The 18,412-nt window shown below is 44.3% G+C and overlaps 1 protein-coding gene across 1 annotated transcript in view; it reads right to left on the bottom strand.

The window, feature by feature from the left end:
• TRPM7 (transient receptor potential cation channel subfamily M member 7) overlaps window positions 1-18,412 on the bottom strand; it is a 68,738-nt gene that overhangs the window by 30,109 nt on the left and 20,217 nt on the right. The window contains 14 exon segments of the mRNA XM_077317656.1: window positions 1,856-1,990; window positions 2,661-2,801; window positions 3,196-3,249; window positions 5,143-5,277; window positions 6,195-6,295; window positions 6,891-6,963; window positions 7,821-7,944; window positions 8,130-8,304; window positions 10,425-10,596; window positions 11,386-11,510; window positions 13,389-13,602; window positions 15,421-15,619; window positions 16,831-16,869; window positions 17,577-17,656. Coding sequence (XP_077173771.1) covers window positions 1,856-1,990; window positions 2,661-2,801; window positions 3,196-3,249; window positions 5,143-5,277; window positions 6,195-6,295; window positions 6,891-6,963; window positions 7,821-7,944; window positions 8,130-8,304; window positions 10,425-10,596; window positions 11,386-11,510; window positions 13,389-13,602; window positions 15,421-15,619; window positions 16,831-16,869; window positions 17,577-17,656 — 1,767 coding nt within the window.

The following is an 18,412-nucleotide window of genomic DNA, read 5'->3' as shown; positions in this document are numbered from 1 at the left end:
GAGGCGCAGGGATTATGCAAAGCATAGCAATAAATGCAGTTTTTTAGGATGTGTGGACCATGAGGCTGGCTCTCCACAAGCTGTGGAGTGAGCACCGCTGGTTTTAAAAGACTGCTCCTTAAAGGGGTGGCCTTTAAGAGAGCAGGCATTAAAAAACATAAAGCAGCACAAAGATGATCTTTGTTGTTCCATCTCTAAAGTTTTTGGCTTAAAAAACACATGAACCTCTGAAGCCGCCGTTCGGCAGAGTCAAGAAGAAGAAGAAGAAGAGTTGGTTCTTATATGCCGCTTTTCTCTACCTGAAGGAGGCTCAAAGCGGCTTACAGTCGCCTTCCCATTCCTCTCCCCACAACAGACACCCTGTGGGGTGGGTGAGGCTGAGACAGCCCTGATATCACTGACCGGTCAGAACAGTTTTATCAGTGCCATGGAGAGCCCAGGTCACCCAGCTGGCTGCATGTGGGGGAGTGCAGAATCGAACCCAGCATGCCAGATTAGAAGTCCGCACTCCTAACCACTACACCAAACTGGCTCTCAAATCAGCACAACGGTGTGGATTCACATCCAGCCACCAAAGATTCTCCTGAATTTTGGTCTTTCCCAATGCTGCCCCCCCCCCCCACACACACACCCCGGGGTTCCTTTAAGGATACCTGGAACCATCTGCCTTCAAAGCTGGTTCTCCATCATTGCAATATTATGCCCCCCTCCCCAAATTGCTCTCTGGCACATATAACAAGTCAGAGATAGTAGCCAAGTACTGTGGTTCTAAACATAATCCGTGCAGAAACGAAAGTTAAAATTATTTCACCTGAGCAACTGCAATTTCCCCCCCAAGGACACCTGAAGGCTGTGATTTGTAAAATTTTATTCAGCCACCCCACTTCCTGAGCTTTCCGCTCGGGTGGGCCACAATGCTTCTGCTGTTCCTTGCTTATAAAAAGCAAGATTTGCTCTTAACGGCATCTGACCCATCATTGTCTGACACATGTTTGCAAACCGTCCCATGGCAGTGGCCGTGTTGTCAGATGCAGATGTATTTCATGGATTCTGCAAATGGTCCATGAAATGTGAATTTCTGGGAAAACTGATTCTGGAAACCGTCAGCAAAACGACAGGATAAATTACCCCCGTACAATCCAGAAATAGCACTTCAGATAGTTGAAGAATATGACTGGAAGCCCTGATCAGGAATTGATTGCATCTCTTTTGACAACAGTGAGGAGGCGTAAAGCACAAGAACCGGGGAAAGCATCATTTTCAACCTGGCTCGTGGTTTCGTTAACAAAAAAATGGTCTTACTATGAAAGAGCCATGGAAAGACTTCATTCGTATAAGTGCATGGAAAATTAGTTATTATTAGTTATCAGTTATACATGTTTTACAGACTGTTTTATGTATTGTTCTCTGTTATAATGTAAACCGCCCTGAGCCTCCGGGGAGGGTGGTATAGAAGTATGATAGATAGATAGATAGATAGATAGATAGATAGATAGATAGATAGACAGACAGACAGACAGACAGACAGACAGACAGACAGACAGATAAATATAAATAAAAGAGAATCTTAATCACTGAACTCTAAAAGAATGAATTCAGCAATAATGAATTGATCAAACTATTAGAATATTTGTCTTTTGAAACATAAAGTACCCCCCAGGCAAGCTGGGTACTCATTTTACCGACCTCGGAAGGATGGAAGGCTGAGTCAACCTCGAGCCAGCTGCTGGGATCGAACTCCCAGCCTCATGGGCAAAACACCACTGTGAAAATCCCCAAGAGGCAAAGGCTCTGGGTCCCCAATCCCTTCATTTATCTCCCCCCACAAGAGCTACAGTACGGCACGTATTCATACCTTTGGTTTGTAAGGCTGCGCAGTTTTGATGAAGTGGTTATGCCGCATTTTCTCTTTTTTATCTGCCCTGTTGCCAAAAGGTTCGTGGTTTTTACGTAACTGAGGGGTACTGCTTGAAGTATTTCGCCCAGACCGCTAAAAATCAGAGAAGGGGAGGGGGAGACACGTCCCGAAATCCTTTATATTACTGCCATGTGCTCGGTTTTAATTCTAACGTTAAAAGCATGATGGGAAACAACAAATGAAATATTACACTGAAATGACTTGTAAAAGGCGGACAGTTGAAGGGGTTAAGGACATGGGCTGCGAGCTGGCAAAGTGCCCAGTTCAGATTTCACATCAAATATGCGTTCGCTACCAACCCTTGGAAAACTTCTGCCTCTCCTAGCTTCACCACCCATTCTGTTACATGAGTCTGGCTGACATTACAGGGCTCTTGTCAGGTTTGTTGAGAGAATGGAAGCCAAATGTTCTGACTAATGTTCCCTTGTCTTTGGTATGAGCGTTAAACACGTGCTTTTATCTCTCCTGTTGAAAGCAACAGGGCTTAAACTGATTTATCTTTGACAAGACTGGCCCCGCGTATTTATGTTGCCCGTTTCCCAAATACCGCTATTTCTACTAAACAGCAGTTCAGTTAGTCCAACTTGCATCAAAAATCCCTTATCGAGATTGAGGGGAATGCTCTTTTGGAAAATCAGCTTGCCATGTCATGCAATCTGGATTGTTGGAAGTTTTTAAACACAACGGAGACTGTGAAACACTACATGTGTGTTTTAAACACAATGGAGACTGTGAAACCTACCCGATTGCTGCTGCTCAGACTGTTATATACCGCCCGGAAGCGTTTTCGGGTATAGGTGCACCTGTAGGTTCCTCCCATCAAATATTCAATCACGAGTCCGACATCGATCAAAGTGAGTTTGTAACCTGGAGGGAGGTTTCCCTGGGAGCAAGAGAGAATTGATTTAGAAGAAACAAAACCTCCCAGTCTCTGCTGACGATTTTTCACATGATTGTTATCAGAAAGAGCAAAGGAAATCGTCAGGGTTACGTATCCTTGGCCACCCATGGGTCATTCCATAAGAACTAAGATTGTGACTTGGAAGCCCCCACTAGCCCATCATCACTGTGGGTGAGGGACTGAATTGTCGCCACTATAAAGGTTTTTTCAATGGGTTAATATTGCATTCTTATTGGGGTTTTATTGTGACCCGCCATGAGCCAGCTTGCTGGGAGCGGCGGGATATCAATCGCAACATGATAGATGATAGAATAAAGTAACAGATCTCATTTCCAAAGGACATTCATTAACGTACTTTAGTTACCAAAACTCATACCTGTTTAACATCTCGAACAAGGTAGAACAGTGCTGGATTAGTTGGGCCTTGTTTCTTGATGCAGAAAGAAAAACGCAGATTTTTAGACACTTTTGACACATGCCACAACGCACACATCCCCCCCAGCAGTATAAACATAACGTCATATAATAAACTGTATTAAAGATTTATTAAACCCCTGCATTGTATCTTCTAGGACAGGGGTAGTCAACCTGTGGTCCTCCAGATGTCCACGGACTACAATTCCCATGAGCCCCTGCCAGCGTCCGCTGGCAGGGGCTCATGGGAATTGTAGTCCGTGGACATCTGGAGGACCACAGGTTGACTACCCCTGTCCTAGGAGTTCAAAACAATTTCCCGCCTCTCCCAGTCGAAGAAGAGAGGTCATCTTGAAGAAGATACAAGTCAGGAGCACCAAGCCTCTAGCTCCTGAAACAGATACTGTCTCTCTTCCCCTCAGCCCACTTCAAGCTTTTAAAAAATAATTTTGACAGCAACACTATCTGCAAAATCATGCCCCCCCCCGCACCACCATTCGACCCTAATTCGTCTATCATAGCTTGAATTCCATCTCTAACACCCTCGCTCTTTCGATCTGCATTAATTTCCTCGTCAATTAAATTCCCTTCACTTTCCATCCTTCAACGGTTTGACCCCTCCAGAGAGGCAGAGTCAACTGCCGAGGATTGCCTGCAGGACTTTATAAAAGAGGGGGAGCAAGAAGGTTTGCAGCAACATTATATCAAGCACGTTCGATAATTTAATCCACTTAAGCTTCTGTCTCCGGTCAAAGCTTAATGTGGGATTAACTGCCAGTGGATGTCGTCAGGGTTTAGAAGCACAGAGGGTTAGGTGGAGGGTCGGGTCATGGAGGGCAAGTTCATCAATGGCTACTAGGCATGGTCAGCAAAGGGAGCCTCCATATACAGAGGCAGAAAACCTGTGAAAACCAGTGCATAGGGGAGGGCCTTGACCTGGCGTTCCCATTTGCTGGCTCTTCAGAGCAACTGGTTCAACACTGTGTAAAACAGGATGTTGTACTATTGGTCTGATCCAACAGGGCTCTTATATTCTTATGGAAGCTGTGTCACACTGTACAGATTATCCAAGATCATAGAATCATAGAATAATAGAGTTGGAAGGGACCTCATGAGTCATCTAGTCCAACCCCCTGCACTGTGCAGGACACTCACATTTCTATCACTCATCTACTGTCACCTGCCACCCCCTTGAACCTTTACAGAATCAGCCTCTCTGTCAGATGGCTACCTAGCCTCTGTTTATAAATCTCCAAAGATGGAGAACCCACCACCTCCCGAGGAAGCCTGTTCCACTGAGAAACCGCTCTAACTGTCAAGAACTCCTTCTAGATGTTTAGACAGAATTTCTTTTGCATTAATTTGATCCCACTGGTCCTGGTCCATCCCTCTGGGGCAAGAGAGAACAATTCTGCTCCATCCTCTACATGGCAGCCTTTTAAATACTTGAAGATGGCTATCAGATCCCCTCTCAGTCGTCTTTTCTCCAGGCTAAACAGACCAAGCTCCCGCAACCTTTCCTCATACGTCTTGGTCTCCAAGCCCCTCACCATCTTTGTTGCCCTCCTCTGGACACGCTCCAGTCCTTTTTCAACTGGGGTGCCCAAAACTGATCATCATCCATTACTTAAATGTAGGACAATAATGTTAAATGTCTAGGTCATGGGCCATCAAGGATGGCAGTTGGAATTTCTGGTGGATGACATTTTACAGCTTAAAATAACGCATTACTGTTTCAAAGTACAATCTCCATTTCACACTATTTCCCCATATAATTACAGCTTCATGTAGTATTTTACGTGTAAAGAGCCCCCCCCCCTCCCAACAACCTAAGAACGTTTACATGGCAGAAACCAGAAACACGCCCCTGGTGAAAGGATACGTTTCACAAGAACGCCCGTCGACTTACAGTGTTGTAAAGTTCTTCCAGTCTGGGAATCGTGAGAAATTTGTGCATGCTGACACCATTCTCAATGAGCAATTTCACAAAGGCGACTCTGTCCATCACAAGGGCGTCCAGCATGGCCTGCTCTAAAGACCCAACCTGCAGACAGGAGACCATCATCCTTATTTCGAAATGACAGGACATGTTGGGTCCGCCAACCTCCTGCCCCCTCTTGTGAAAACTTAAGCACCTCTGGAATCTTTGGGACAGGGTTGAGCGGACAGACGTCGATTAAAAAACAACTGAAGAGTGAAAACTAAGGAAGGAAGCATCTAAGCCGGTGGTTCTCAGCCTTCCTAATGCCGCGACCCCCTTTGGGGAAAGGGTCGATGGACCCCCATAGGGGTCGCGACCCCCCTGGTTGAGAAACGCTGATCTATGCAAAAGTGCCGTGTCCTCTGAACATGAAATTCGATCACTGATGAAAGCTCTGTTCCTTTTCCTAAAACAGTTTCCTAAAATATTCAAAAATACAGTCGTTCTGAGAGCAGACTGTAAAACAGAACACCCGAATTCCGTTCTCACCATCATTATCCGGTGCAGATGTAGTATGCACTCCCTAACTGCAACTAGTTAGAAAAAAGCTTACTCCAAAAAAGGACGGGAGGGGCATGTGTATATCCACATGGTTACAATACAGTGGCATTCATTCTGCCCAGGTTGTTAAATTGTTCAAATTCCCCCTCTGTGTTGGCGTTATCTGGGTTATCTAGAGCCCAGTCACTATTTTCAGCCTAACCTAAGCCTCACAGGGTTGCTGGGAAGGTAAAATGGGTGGGAGACCCTTGTATATTGCCTTGAGTTCCCTGAAGGAAGGGCAAGAAAAAACAAGTAAAACTGCAATATGTTCCAGTATTGTTTAAGAGATCCAATTATTACACAAAGCTGTTTAGAGAGTATCAACAAGAAGGCCACTTCTTAATGGCAATTCTGCTGTTTTATCATATTTTAGTTATCAACGATTCTTTTATCGTGTCAATGCCAGCAATTCTGCTCCTTTGGTTACATTTACCTACCAACCACTGCTGCCCATAAACAAAAACGTGATTTTTGGCAACGTCGACTCTGTCCCAAGCAAGGGTAAGGACAAGCTGGTCGAATGCAGAGGCGTTTGTGCCTAAAATGAAATAAAATACGGAAAGGAGACCTGTACTTTAAACAGCTCATCTGAACTAGCCTTTTATTCACAGGTGACCATTTTATTTAAAAAAGGTAAAGGTATCCCCCTGTGCAAGCACTGAGTCATGTCTGACCCTTGGGATGACGCCCTCCAGCGTTTTCATGGCAGACTCAATACAGGGTGGTTTGCCAGTGCCTTCCCCAGTCATTACCGTTTACCCCCCAGCAAGCTGGGTGCTCATTTTACCGACCTCGGAAGGATGGAAGGCTGAGTCAACCTTGAGCCGGCTGCTGGGACTGAACTCCCAGCCTCATGGGCAGAGCTTTCAGACGGCTGCCTTACCACTCTGCGCCACAAGAGGCTCTTGACCACTTTATTTATCCTAGTTCTAAGGCAGAAGCAAAGAAACACAGAGCTGGAAGGGGCCTCAAAGACCCTACTAAGGCAGGACATTCATAACTACACCCCCATCCCCCCCCCAGTGGCCCTGCCCGATGCCCAGAAGGCCCTCAGGATTCCTGGGTGAAGCTGTATTACCCTGGGCCGATGTGAAAAGCCCACAAGAATCGAGAACTGTGTTTTTTTAACTGACCTTTTAGCAGTGCAGTGAGAATTGCCACATCAATATCTTGATGCTCATCAGACCCAATATGGAAAACGGTGATCTGCATTGAAACAAGTTTCAAGTTAACATTTTTAGGTATTTTTAACAGCTCCTGAACATAATATACTGCTATAGGTCTCCACCAAAATACTCTTTTTAAAAAGGCCAATAAATTGGGAACTAAGAAGCAGAAGCCACCTATTTTATTTAGGGTGCTTCAGTTCTGCCTTTCACCCTGAAAAGCTCTTGGGTGGCGCACAAAAAAAAAAAAAAAAAGAAAGAAACCATGAAAGACAATCTGAACTATTAGCTTGCACATTAAAGAAAAATCACACCTAATGGGAACCGCAGGATTTAGAAGTGGGGGAGCAGAAGAAGAAGAAGAAGAAAGAAAAAGAAGAAGAAAGAAGAAGAAAGAAAAAGAAGAAGAAGAAGAAGAAGAAAGAAGAAAGAAGAAGAAGAAAGAAGAAGAAGAAGAAGAAGAAGAAGAAGAAGAAGAAGAAGAAGAAGAAGAAGAAAGAAGGAAGAAGGAAGAAGGAAGAAGGAAGAAGAAGAAGAAGAAGAAGAAGAAGAAGAAGAAGAAGAAGAAGAAGAAGAAGAAGAAGGAAGAAGGAAGAAGGAAGAAGAAGAAGGAAGAAGGAAGAAGGAAGAAGGAAGAAGAAGAAGAAGAAGAAGAAGAAGAAGAAGAAGAAGAAGAAGAAGAAGAAGAAGAAGAAGAAGAAGAAGAAGAAGAAGAGAGTTGGTTCTTATATGCCACTTTTCCCTACCCGAAGGAGGCTTAAAGCGGCTTACAGTCGCCTTCCCATTCCTCTCCCTTGGAACATCAAGAAAAGTAAATCACACAATACAGTGTGACAAATATTAAATATTAAGACAAGAATTACTTGCTGCAAAATGACAAGGCAGACTACGACTTACAAGTTCTTTCTTCTTCATGCACTCTAGCAGCGTCTGGAACAGGTGAACCGCCTCGCTCTGGCCAAAATTAAATGTCTTTTTGATGGTCGAGATTATTTCAGATTCTGCCCCGTCAGGAATACTCCTGCGAAAACCAGAAAGCACGGTTTTATTCACGGGAATGTAGTATACTGTTTTGGCTTTGGGATTTTCTGGTTCAAAACATGTCCTTCAAAAGAGGGGATTCTCATCCGAAGACATTTCCCGGGGAAGGGCCCTTTGCTTGGCTGCATTGAGCGTTCACAACCCAGGATGTTTGAATAGGCTTACCCTCCTTCTTCGCTTTGCTTGTGGACATAGGCCAGGATGTCTGCGGCTCGCCCAGTGCCCTCGCAAACCACCACTGGCACGGGAGGACTTTCCTGCAGGTATTCCAGAACCGTGAGGATAACATTGGGACCGCCTTCGAAGATGAGTGCCACCACAGGGACACCCTGACCGATTCCTAAACCAGACAGGTAAAAGGAAATTAGTGATATATGTTACGCATACACCTTTAAAAAAATTACAAATCCCACTTTTCACTGAGAAGCCAGCTTAATGTTTCAATTGCTTGTGCGGAATGTGTGCTGAATGCGTACAGCGAACCAGAGTTACTATCGAGGCGGCCTAGACTCTGCAATTAAAATATAAAGTTAAATCCCAGGACAGCCTTTTTCAACCTTTAGAAATTTAATAAATACATTTTTAAAAATTCAGATACTAATCTTCACTGTTTTAACCTCCCCACCACCCATGAAGGTAAGCAGAAATCAGAAGGCCGATATTCATAACATCCATAGGGTTGCCAACTTTGGTTGGGAAATTCCTGGAGACCAGGGTGTAGAGCAGCGGTAGTCAAACTGCGGCCCTCCAGATGTCCATGCCAGCGAACGCTGGCAGGGGGCTCCTGGGAATTGTAGTCCATGGACATCTGGAGGGCCGCAGTTTGACTACCCCTGGTGTAGAGTGTGGGAAGGATGGGGTTTGGAGAGAGACCTCGGCTAGAAAGTTCACTCTCCGAAGCAGACATTTTGTCCAGGAGAACCGATCACAGAATCATAGAGTTGGAAGGGACCTCCAAGGTCATCTAGTCCAACCCCCCCTGCAGAACGCAGGAAATTCACAGCTCTGTAATTCTCTGTGATCTGGAGATCAGCTGTAATTCCGGGAGCTCTTCGGGCCCCACCTGGAGGCTGGCAACCCGACAACGTAACACCAACGTAAACCCCCTCCAGCTGCACAAACAAGTTAAAATGCTGAGCAGCGTTCGAAATGCAGCTAATCATACACATGGCCTGAAGTGCGGTTTGCGCTTGATGGGAGACATAATTAAAATGCAGCCAACCAAGTCGGCAGACACACAAACGAAAACACAGAAACTGTAAACGTGTCGGAACGCTGCACGGTTAAAGATGTAGCCCACAGGTACAATCAATGCTGAAGACGTCAGAACTGGCCACCTTTCTTCTTGCCGCCTGCTCCATCAAAACAGATCTTTTGTTTTTAAGAACAGTAAGCAGCAAATCTGCAAACACACATCATCGCCCGTTAACAATACGGTACGGAATGAGGCCTTCAGCACTAGACTTCTGCAGGTGCAAAAAGAAGTCAGATCTTCCCTTCAGTCACACCTGGGCACAAATTCGGACAAACCGGTCGGTCCTAGAGGAGGTCAGCCCTGCCTGCTCCTTAGAAGGCCAGATCCTGAAGATGAGACTCAAATACTTTGGCCACCTCATGAGAAGGAAGGACTCCTTGGAGAAGAGCCTAATGCTGGGAGCGATCGAGGGCAAAAGAAGAAGGGGACGACAGAGAATGAGGTGGCTGGATGGAGTCACTGAAGCAGTAGGTGCAAACTTAAATGGACTCCGGGGAATGGTAGAGGACAGGAAGGCCTGGAGGATCATTGTCCATGGGGTCGCGATGGGTCGGACACCCTTCCCAAACAGAGAATGTGCATCAGCCATTACACAGCACAAGAAGAACCAGTTGTGATCCTTTGTGATCCCTGTGGATCTCCTTAATGGCTGAAGCCAACTCAGAGAGAGCAATGAGAGGAGTTAAGATAAGTTTCTACATTCAGTAGAACTGAAGTTTTTCACGGACTTCCTGCAGCTTCTATGGCTAAGCTTGCTCCAAAAGGTGAGCTCCCCCTCACTGGCAGTCTTCAAGCAAAGGTTGGATACACACATTTCTTGGATGCTTTAGGATGCTTAGGGCTGATCCTGCGTTGAGCAGGGGGTTGGACTAGATGGCCTGTATGGCCCCTTCCAACTCTATGATTCTATGATTCTATGATTCTATGATTCTATGATTAGGGGGTTGGACTAGATGGCCTGTATGGCCCCTTCCAACTCTATGATTCTATGATTCTATGATTCTAAAAGAAAATCAACACAAAATAAAATAGCAAATCAGGAGCAAGCCTAGCTAGACCCCCTTCTCCATGTGGCTATTTTTCTAAGTACAGGATCTTCTTTAAGTCTAACACGAAACCTCCATTCTACCCCACCCCCAGCTTGAGGTGACCCAAGATTTACCCCCTTCCCATCCATTTCACAGCCAAGCTGCAGACCCACGTACTTGCATGGATTCTTTGCAAGTTGATCGTTTTTTCCAGTTCTCGTCGGAGTTTAACTTCCGCCCCGTATTTACCAACTGTTCCATCGTCCACCAGGATGAAATGGGAATGGAGATTATTTAGGACATTTAATTTACTTAAAGGGTTTAGCAGGGTTTGATATGGAGCAACCACCTACATGTCAAAACACAAAAAAACAAACCCCTGTAAAAAAAAATCTCACTTTCAAGAGAGTGTAAGGTAGAAATAAATCATAACCGTGTCCCCGATTTATCAGAAGAAGAAGAGTTGGTTCTTATATGCCGCTTTTCTCTACCCGAAGGATGCTCAAAGCGGCTTACAATCGCCTTCCCTTTCCTCTCCCCACAACAGACACCCTGTGGGGTGGGTGAGGCTGAGAGAGCCCTGATATTACTGCTCGGTCAGAACAGTTTTATCAGTGCTGTGAGTAGCTCAAGGTCAACCAGCTGGCTGCATGTGGAGGAGCAGGGAATCAAACCCAGCTCGCCAGATTAGAAGTCTGCACTCCTAACCACTACACCAAGCTGGCTCTCTCAGGTTTCTGCTTACTGCCCATTTTGTTTAGCGGCCATCTACGGTTCTCTGCTTTATTTCTTCAGAAAAGAAGGTTCACCACTAAAAAGTGATGCCCCACCCCCCCAAAAAAAGTGGAATACTATTTTTACAATACCGCAATGAAGGCAAAGTAGATTGCTTTGATCCTTGTATGGCCTCAGCCAGTTGGCACAAAATTCTATTACCGTGGAAGGTACCCCCATTACAACATCAAGCCCTAGGGTACCACACAACTGGACAGACTGAGATCAACCATTTCTTGAAAGTAAGTCCCCTTAAACAGATCAGAGCGGCCTTCTGAGTAGACCTGCTTAGGGAAGCACGACTATTGAAGTTATGAAGGATTCATCACCATCAATAAAGAGGACAACACATGGACCAGCTTACATCTCTCCCAACGAGGTCGTTTCTGTTTTCAATCACTCCCCACGAAGCTATTCCAATAGTGCAAATCTTTCGAGATGATCGGGAGGCGTGTTCCTTGAGGGCATCGCCAACATGTTTTGCAACTCCTGTGCAGGGACAAGGAATATCACTACCAGGACCAACCAATCCACCATCTTGAAACCACAAATGTCTATCAAACTGTCTTCAAAAGATTTCTGACCAGGCTTTCGGTGGAAAATGCCTCGGAAGGTTGGAGAATCTCCCTTCTGAGAGTTTGTTCCAGTGCTGGACACATTTCTGTTGCCAGCCCTAAGTCTTTTGTGAACGTGTTTCTTGTAATTTAACGCCATTCCTTCTACCATTGATGTGTACGATAAGCAGTTATTTTCTTCCTTTACAATACTTTGGGGGAAACCCTGCCAACATGACCCTTTTTGACCTTAATTTCCTTAGCCTAATCACACACTGTTCTTTCAGACTTTATTTATTTTTTTTAAAGCCCTTCTAAAAAGTTGGGACTGGAAGCTTCTGCGGTCATGACGCATATCAATTAAGGCCTTACACAAAAGTGATGTTCTTTGCGAGAAAAACACCAGAATATTACGCCAAATATTGTATGCTGTTTTTAGCAGCAGCAGCAACTCCCCTGGCTCAGTTAAAGGATATCTACGGACAATGGTTGAGCCACATCTAAAACTGCAAAAAACAACAACACATCTTTGCTGATTTTGAAATCTCGAACATGCAAATATGTAGAGGCGGGGGATCAAACCCAGCTTGCCAGATTAGAAGTCAGTGTTCTTAACCACTACACCAGGCTGGCTCTATAAAGCAGCTTGGCGGCGGAGGGGGGCGCCATCCACACAACAGCCTTGTGGTGTAGATCGAGATAGAGCGCTCGTCTGTCCGGAGCAGCGGAAAAGAGCAAGATCGGCATGGTGGGACAAGAGGCAGAACTGAACTGAGAAACCCCAGGAAAAAACAATTTATATTCAATCATGAATAATGGTTCTTCACGCCATTGGTCAGTTTTGGTTTAATTTCTTGCATAATTTTATGGTTGGGGGTCACCACATGAGGAACTGGATTAAAGGGTCGCGGCATTAGGAAGGTTGAGACCCACTGCTATAAAGCCTGTTTTGCAAGAGGAAAAAACCCCAAAGTGGATCGTGAACATGAGTGAGTGAAACGGGAAGGATCTCGTTCTCTCTCTTCCCTTCTCTTCAAGAGTGGCTTGCTGATGGAGCTCACAAGAGAAGGGGTGGGTGGCACTTGGGCCAGGAAAGCCAACACACAAGGCCTCACTCTCCTTCCTCTCTTCCAGCAGTTCTTCGGACCTCCCTGGCTCTTGAAGGAAGAAAGTCTTTCATTCCACCTGCAATGCTTAAGGAATCCATAGTGTTCTAAATTTTACCATAAATACAGATTCAGACGGGGGTTTCTCGACTGAGATGGCTGCAATTATGACACAGTGGCCTGCCTGTCTGAAATGCTTTTGCACAGGTTTTGCGCAACCTGTGGTCCTCCAGATGTCCATGGACTACAATTCCCATGAGCTCACGGGAGAGGCTCATGGGAATTGTAGTCCATGGATATCTGGAGGACCACAGGTTGACTACCCCTGCTTTTGTGAACTGCATCTCTTCGCAGTTTTCAACCGGGACACAAAATTGTGTGTTAGACTGTGGTATGAGGCTGGCTACTGCTCTGCATTCCTGCGGGGTCTTTTATCTTGTGGAAAACTGCCGTGAATACTGTTGCAATTTCAGGGGTATACATGCAAGGCCCAGATCATGGCATGGCGGACACACACTGTTACTCTGAGCCCCAATATCCCATTGATACACATCCTGTGGAATTCCCAAGACTGCTGCCTCCCAGGCCCCGCACAATGCAACTGCACAGATATCGCTGTGGGGAAAACATATCATATAGAAAGGAGACTGAACCAATATATATGCATCTATAGTATCTGGAAGGTATATACGGAGTCAAAAACTTACCTGTATTCACTCCTCCAGTTATGATCCAGGCTCCTGTTGTGAGTGCTGCTTTAATAAGGCCTTTGCCAAGCAGCTGTTTGATGCGTGGGTGAAGCTCAAATTTCTGCATCCCTCCGTGAACGGAAATGACGAGCTTGGGCAGTTCCATCTGCCATTCTTTAAGCATCAGTTGAAGGATGACTTCGGGTTTGGTGTCGTAGGACAGCCTCACATACTAGGAACGGAAGAATGCGGAAGGGTCAGCAACTAACAGGCGTAATAATGACAATATAGTTCACACCGTCTCGATGATGTGCAAGGATAAACAGGTGATCTTCCCAAATTCTTTAATTTCTGAGGAGCATTGCAGAACCGCGACAAGATTTCTAACAATATAGATCTCCGTGGTAATAACGTTCAAAAACTTGGAGGTTAGTGGCGTGTCCCTTCTGTCGCATCATGCTGTCTGTCAATATCACAAGAACGCTGGGAACGCAAAGTGCATTTATTAAAACGGAATTTGTTATGCTCACTGGAGCACAGGGGCGTAGGGAATGGTTCGGAGACAAATTATGGTTTCTGCAAGTCAAGGAGGGAGTAGGTGCAGATGGAACACATTCAAAAGGGAGAAGACCGTTGGGGCACGGCCCCTGAAACTAGCCACAGCCCCTGTGCTGACTGCCATTTTTCTTGTGAGAGAATACAAAAGGCAAGGCCAAAGTGTTTGCTATAGCAGGGGTAGTCAACCTGTGGTCCTCCAGATGTTCATGGACTATAATTCCAATGAGCCCCTGCCAGCAAATGCTGGTTGGGGCTCCTGGGAATTGTAGTCCATGGACATCTGGAGGACCACAGGTTGACTACCCCTGTGCTATAGAACTAAGAGACCGATACATACACTAGGCAAGACTGATTTGTAGAAGAGTGTCCTTTTTGAAGAAGAGTGTTCCAATTTGCAGAAGAGAGGTGACAAAAATCTGCTGTTAATTATGCTGTGGAAGATTTATTCTTCTGGCTTACCCGCATTATGCTAACTTCAAAAGACAGAACACGAATAGTAAACAGCTCACTTCACATTAGAAAATTGGAGATAATTTGACTTCTGGGGAAATGGCAGCCTGAACAGGAGCGTTTCTAAAGGCTCCAGACTTATCTTGCTGAACCTAGAAAGAATTTATTTCTCTATCCTCACCTCTCCCCTCACAGGGGAGATCCAATTGATAAGTGAATCCATGGAGGGGACCTGATTTATATAGGCTCCACTCGGGTTCTGATAACACCAAGTTCAGCAGAGAATAAGTGACACTTGCCCTCAAAGCCTACCTCCCATTTACTTCTACTTTTATTTTTTTCCCTTCTATTTTTACAAATCAGCAACCTTTTATTATTATTTATTTATTTATTTAGATTTCTATACCGCCCATTTCTTTGCAGCTCTGGGCGGTTTACACCCAGGTTTGGTTAGCCTTCAAAGTCCCACTCTGAAACTATTATTCATTTCAAAAGATTGGCAGATCGCCAGCATTACTGCATCTCACTAGTAAGAGGGTTTTTGGAAATATATGGATTGCCAGTTATAGAGCACCAACAAGAGATGTATGACATTTTTCTCAGGGGAGTAGGTAAACTACTGAATTGTGCTTAATTTAACCTCTCCTCTCAAGAAAGCTCTAACATAAAACGAAGCAGATGCAGAGGCCTGATTTCCATCATTTGGATGAACTTTTCTATTGTTGTTTATACTTGTGGAATATCCTTTCTACGGACAATACAACCAGTCCTTCCTTTCTCCCTTTGTTCTCTGAAGGAAAATGTTCACTTACAAATATCAGTGCTTGGCTCTGCTGTGACACAGCAAGAAAAGTCTTCCATCTTGAGCAATCTTAAAACACAAAGTCTTAAAGCAATCTTAAAGCTCATGAGTACTTGATTTCTCTATACGTTGCTGCCGCTGTGACTGGGATGCTTCGCTTGCACATTATCCCAAAAGCAATCATTAAATGTGGGGTTGGATGACAAACAGGAGTTGGGTGTTGGGACGTCTGAAACATACCTTAGCTCGGTAAGAATGAGAGCCTCCTTGGAAGTTAATGACTCCATAAGCATCGGTTGGACTCTGTTCTGTATGTTTTTCCACTGACCACTCTTCTATCTCCTGATGGAAATTTTCACCCAGTTTCACGTCTGAATATTTCATGGCAAGACTCGCGGTGAAGCAAGCATGTTGCCGGACCAAGCGGCCACAGCAGCATCTGCAGGATATCATTTCAAGCCAGGGAAATAATGTTATTTTAAAACGGTTCCGTGCTGCTTTGCCAATTTCAGCTGCTCAAGTCAAAAACGGCAATACACGATGAAATTAACGAGCAGCGCAGAATTTCAAACACGGCAAATGAAATCCTCAAATTAAAAAAAAATACACAAACAGCAGATGAATCACAGCCAAAAGACAGAGCCAACAAATCAAACTCAACCCAAAGAAGGATGAAACGGAAAGGTTTTCACCTGGAACCCGAAAGGGGGCAAAGAAGATGCCAGGAGGACCTCTCAGCGATGGGGGTTCCGGAGATACGGGACCACCACTGAAAAGGCCCTGCCCCTGGTTACCACCTGTCTCACTTCCTTTTGTGGGGGGCATCTAGAGAAGACCTCTGAAGAAGTGAACAGGCAGATTCATAGTGAAATGGCCCTTCAGACGAACTAGGCCCAGACATTCTAGGGCTTTCGAAATTGAGTCCAGCAATTTTAATCAGAGACAAACTGGGCGCGAAAGCAAAACTTGGAAAGCGTGGTCTCTTGAGGCAGGCCATAGCGTTTTGGGACATGTATAATTCACAATGGCTCCTCAAAGGCATCCCTATACAGAGAGCATTACAACAGGGAAAAGCTTCATCTAATCAGGACAGGGAAAAGGCGTAGTAGATCGTACTATGTTTTCCCAGTTGGGGAACTATATCTAGGAAATTTGCAAAAGGCATTACGAGACATGAAGGCCTTTTTGGCATCTAGCCATAGGGCCAGATCCGAACGTTCCCACAAGCCCCAGCCTTCCTCCTTGAAAGGAGGTGCCACGTTGCCCTGTAGCCGATTCTCCGAGAGGTGGCTCTAATTTTTCTTCTCGTTAAAAATAACTGGATCAGAGATCTACATAACATTCCCAATCACCATGCAAGAACAAGCCAAAATACTAGAAAATGAGAACTGAAAACTACAGAGCAGGCAATCAAAACATTTCAAAGGTTCAGACGATGATCAGCATCAGTAAATGACCGAAATATTAGTTCCCATGTCTATTTCTGCAGCCTAAGCATCCTTATTTAAACCCATTTTACATTTTCCCTTTTGTTTCCCAGCTGTTTCCAAATACTGTGGCCAATTTCCTAACATTTCACAAGTGTTAAATCAAAGCTGTATGTTTCGGAGACTAAATTCAAGGGGCAAACGGAACAGAATTCTTACTTACCTGACAAGTTGCTGACATATCTGGCATCCTGGGAGGCATCTGTTAAGGAAGACAGGACAGTATCTTAGCAATCTGCCCCTCGCTTCTTCACACCCAAGAATCTATGCCTTAATATGAAGAAGATTGTCCTTGAATATTCACCTCTCCACTGCTTACCGTTTTACAACACAAGTTTATTGACAGCTCAGATTTTTACATATATAGTTTGGGGAAATGTCTATGAAGTGAAAAGCACTGATGGTTTATTGGTATAATTTTGTACAGGTGTTCCAGATGTATCATGGCACCTGAGGCCAACAAGTAACAGATAACACGAGGTTTCTAACAGGACAATCCTGTTATTTTTCTTAAGCAATTCCTCTCATCTTTATTTACGAATCTTATTTCTGGATTCATTCGTTCACGAGCAACTTGTAGCACATCCAGGCTCAGCAAAGCAACTGGGGAATGTTCCCAATTTAGATAGATACGTTTATTTCGGACAAAATTATCCCAATTATCCAGTTATCCTTTGTAAATTTTCCAGGTGTTTCTATCCGAACGTAGCAAAACCTGCTCAGAACTCCATGGCTTCAAGAAATGCGGTGAACTCCCCATAACACGTTTTGTAAACTAAAGCAATTAATAGCTATCTACCCTTCAACTGTAAGCAGATTTTAAGAGGCTGAAATTCACATCTTCCCAGAATTAACAAGTATTTCTACAGTGGTTTATACAGAGGAACTCTGTGCCACTTTATCATTTACCTGTGAGGGTCCTTTGAACTTGGTATAATGTACACACATGCTCGCTTGGTAAAAGTATTTTCTATCCAAGATTTCTGGGACTGCAAAGTAAGACATTTCGAGTGTTAGAACACTACAATTAAAACCGGTATTTCACAGAACATCATATGGTCAGTCCCTTTTCTTCCAGGAACAAATTAATCCTTTGTTGCATAATGTGGATCAGTAGTTCACACACTCGCTGAACCAAGCACGAATTAGCAGCTGTCGTATTTCACTGTATGGGAAAATCTCCAAAAAGCTGTCAAAGTTTTTTTTAAAATGCTTACTTGAATATATGAAAAGCTCAAGTCTGAAAGAGAACAAATGACAGGTTTTGATCCAAAGAATCAAAGCCAAGAACCAAATAGCTTCTACTGTTCTCCCATAAACATTTCAGCAGGAGCTTACAAGAGCCCATGCATGTCGCTGGCAGGGACTCATGGGAATTGTAGTCCAGGAACATCTGGAGAACCACAGTCCCCCCCCCACCCCATTCTATAGCTTCTCTCAATCTTCTGCTTGCACAAAAACATGCAAAGTCCTGTGGATTTAGCCTGTCATTCTGAAAGCCATTTCCCGCGAACAATCGGATTTATTTCGGAATAGCCCGGTTTAGGATTGCTCTTTTACATTTCACTTTTTGAAATACTGATATCGGCAGGGTGGACATTTCATGTGTAGAAGGGCACCTTTGGAGGCAGTGGTATGGTATGGATATATTTTATTATTATTATTATTATTATTATTATTATTATTATTATTATTATTATTATTATTATTATTATTATTATTATTATTATTATTATTATTATTTA

The sequence above is a fragment of the Paroedura picta genome, chromosome 18 (genome assembly GCF_049243985.1).
Source record: "Paroedura picta isolate Pp20150507F chromosome 18, Ppicta_v3.0, whole genome shotgun sequence".
NCBI classification, from domain to species: domain Eukaryota; kingdom Metazoa; phylum Chordata; class Lepidosauria; order Squamata; family Gekkonidae; genus Paroedura; species Paroedura picta.
Note: the sequence above shows the minus strand (reverse complement) of the source record. Positions and strands in the feature narration are given on the sequence as shown.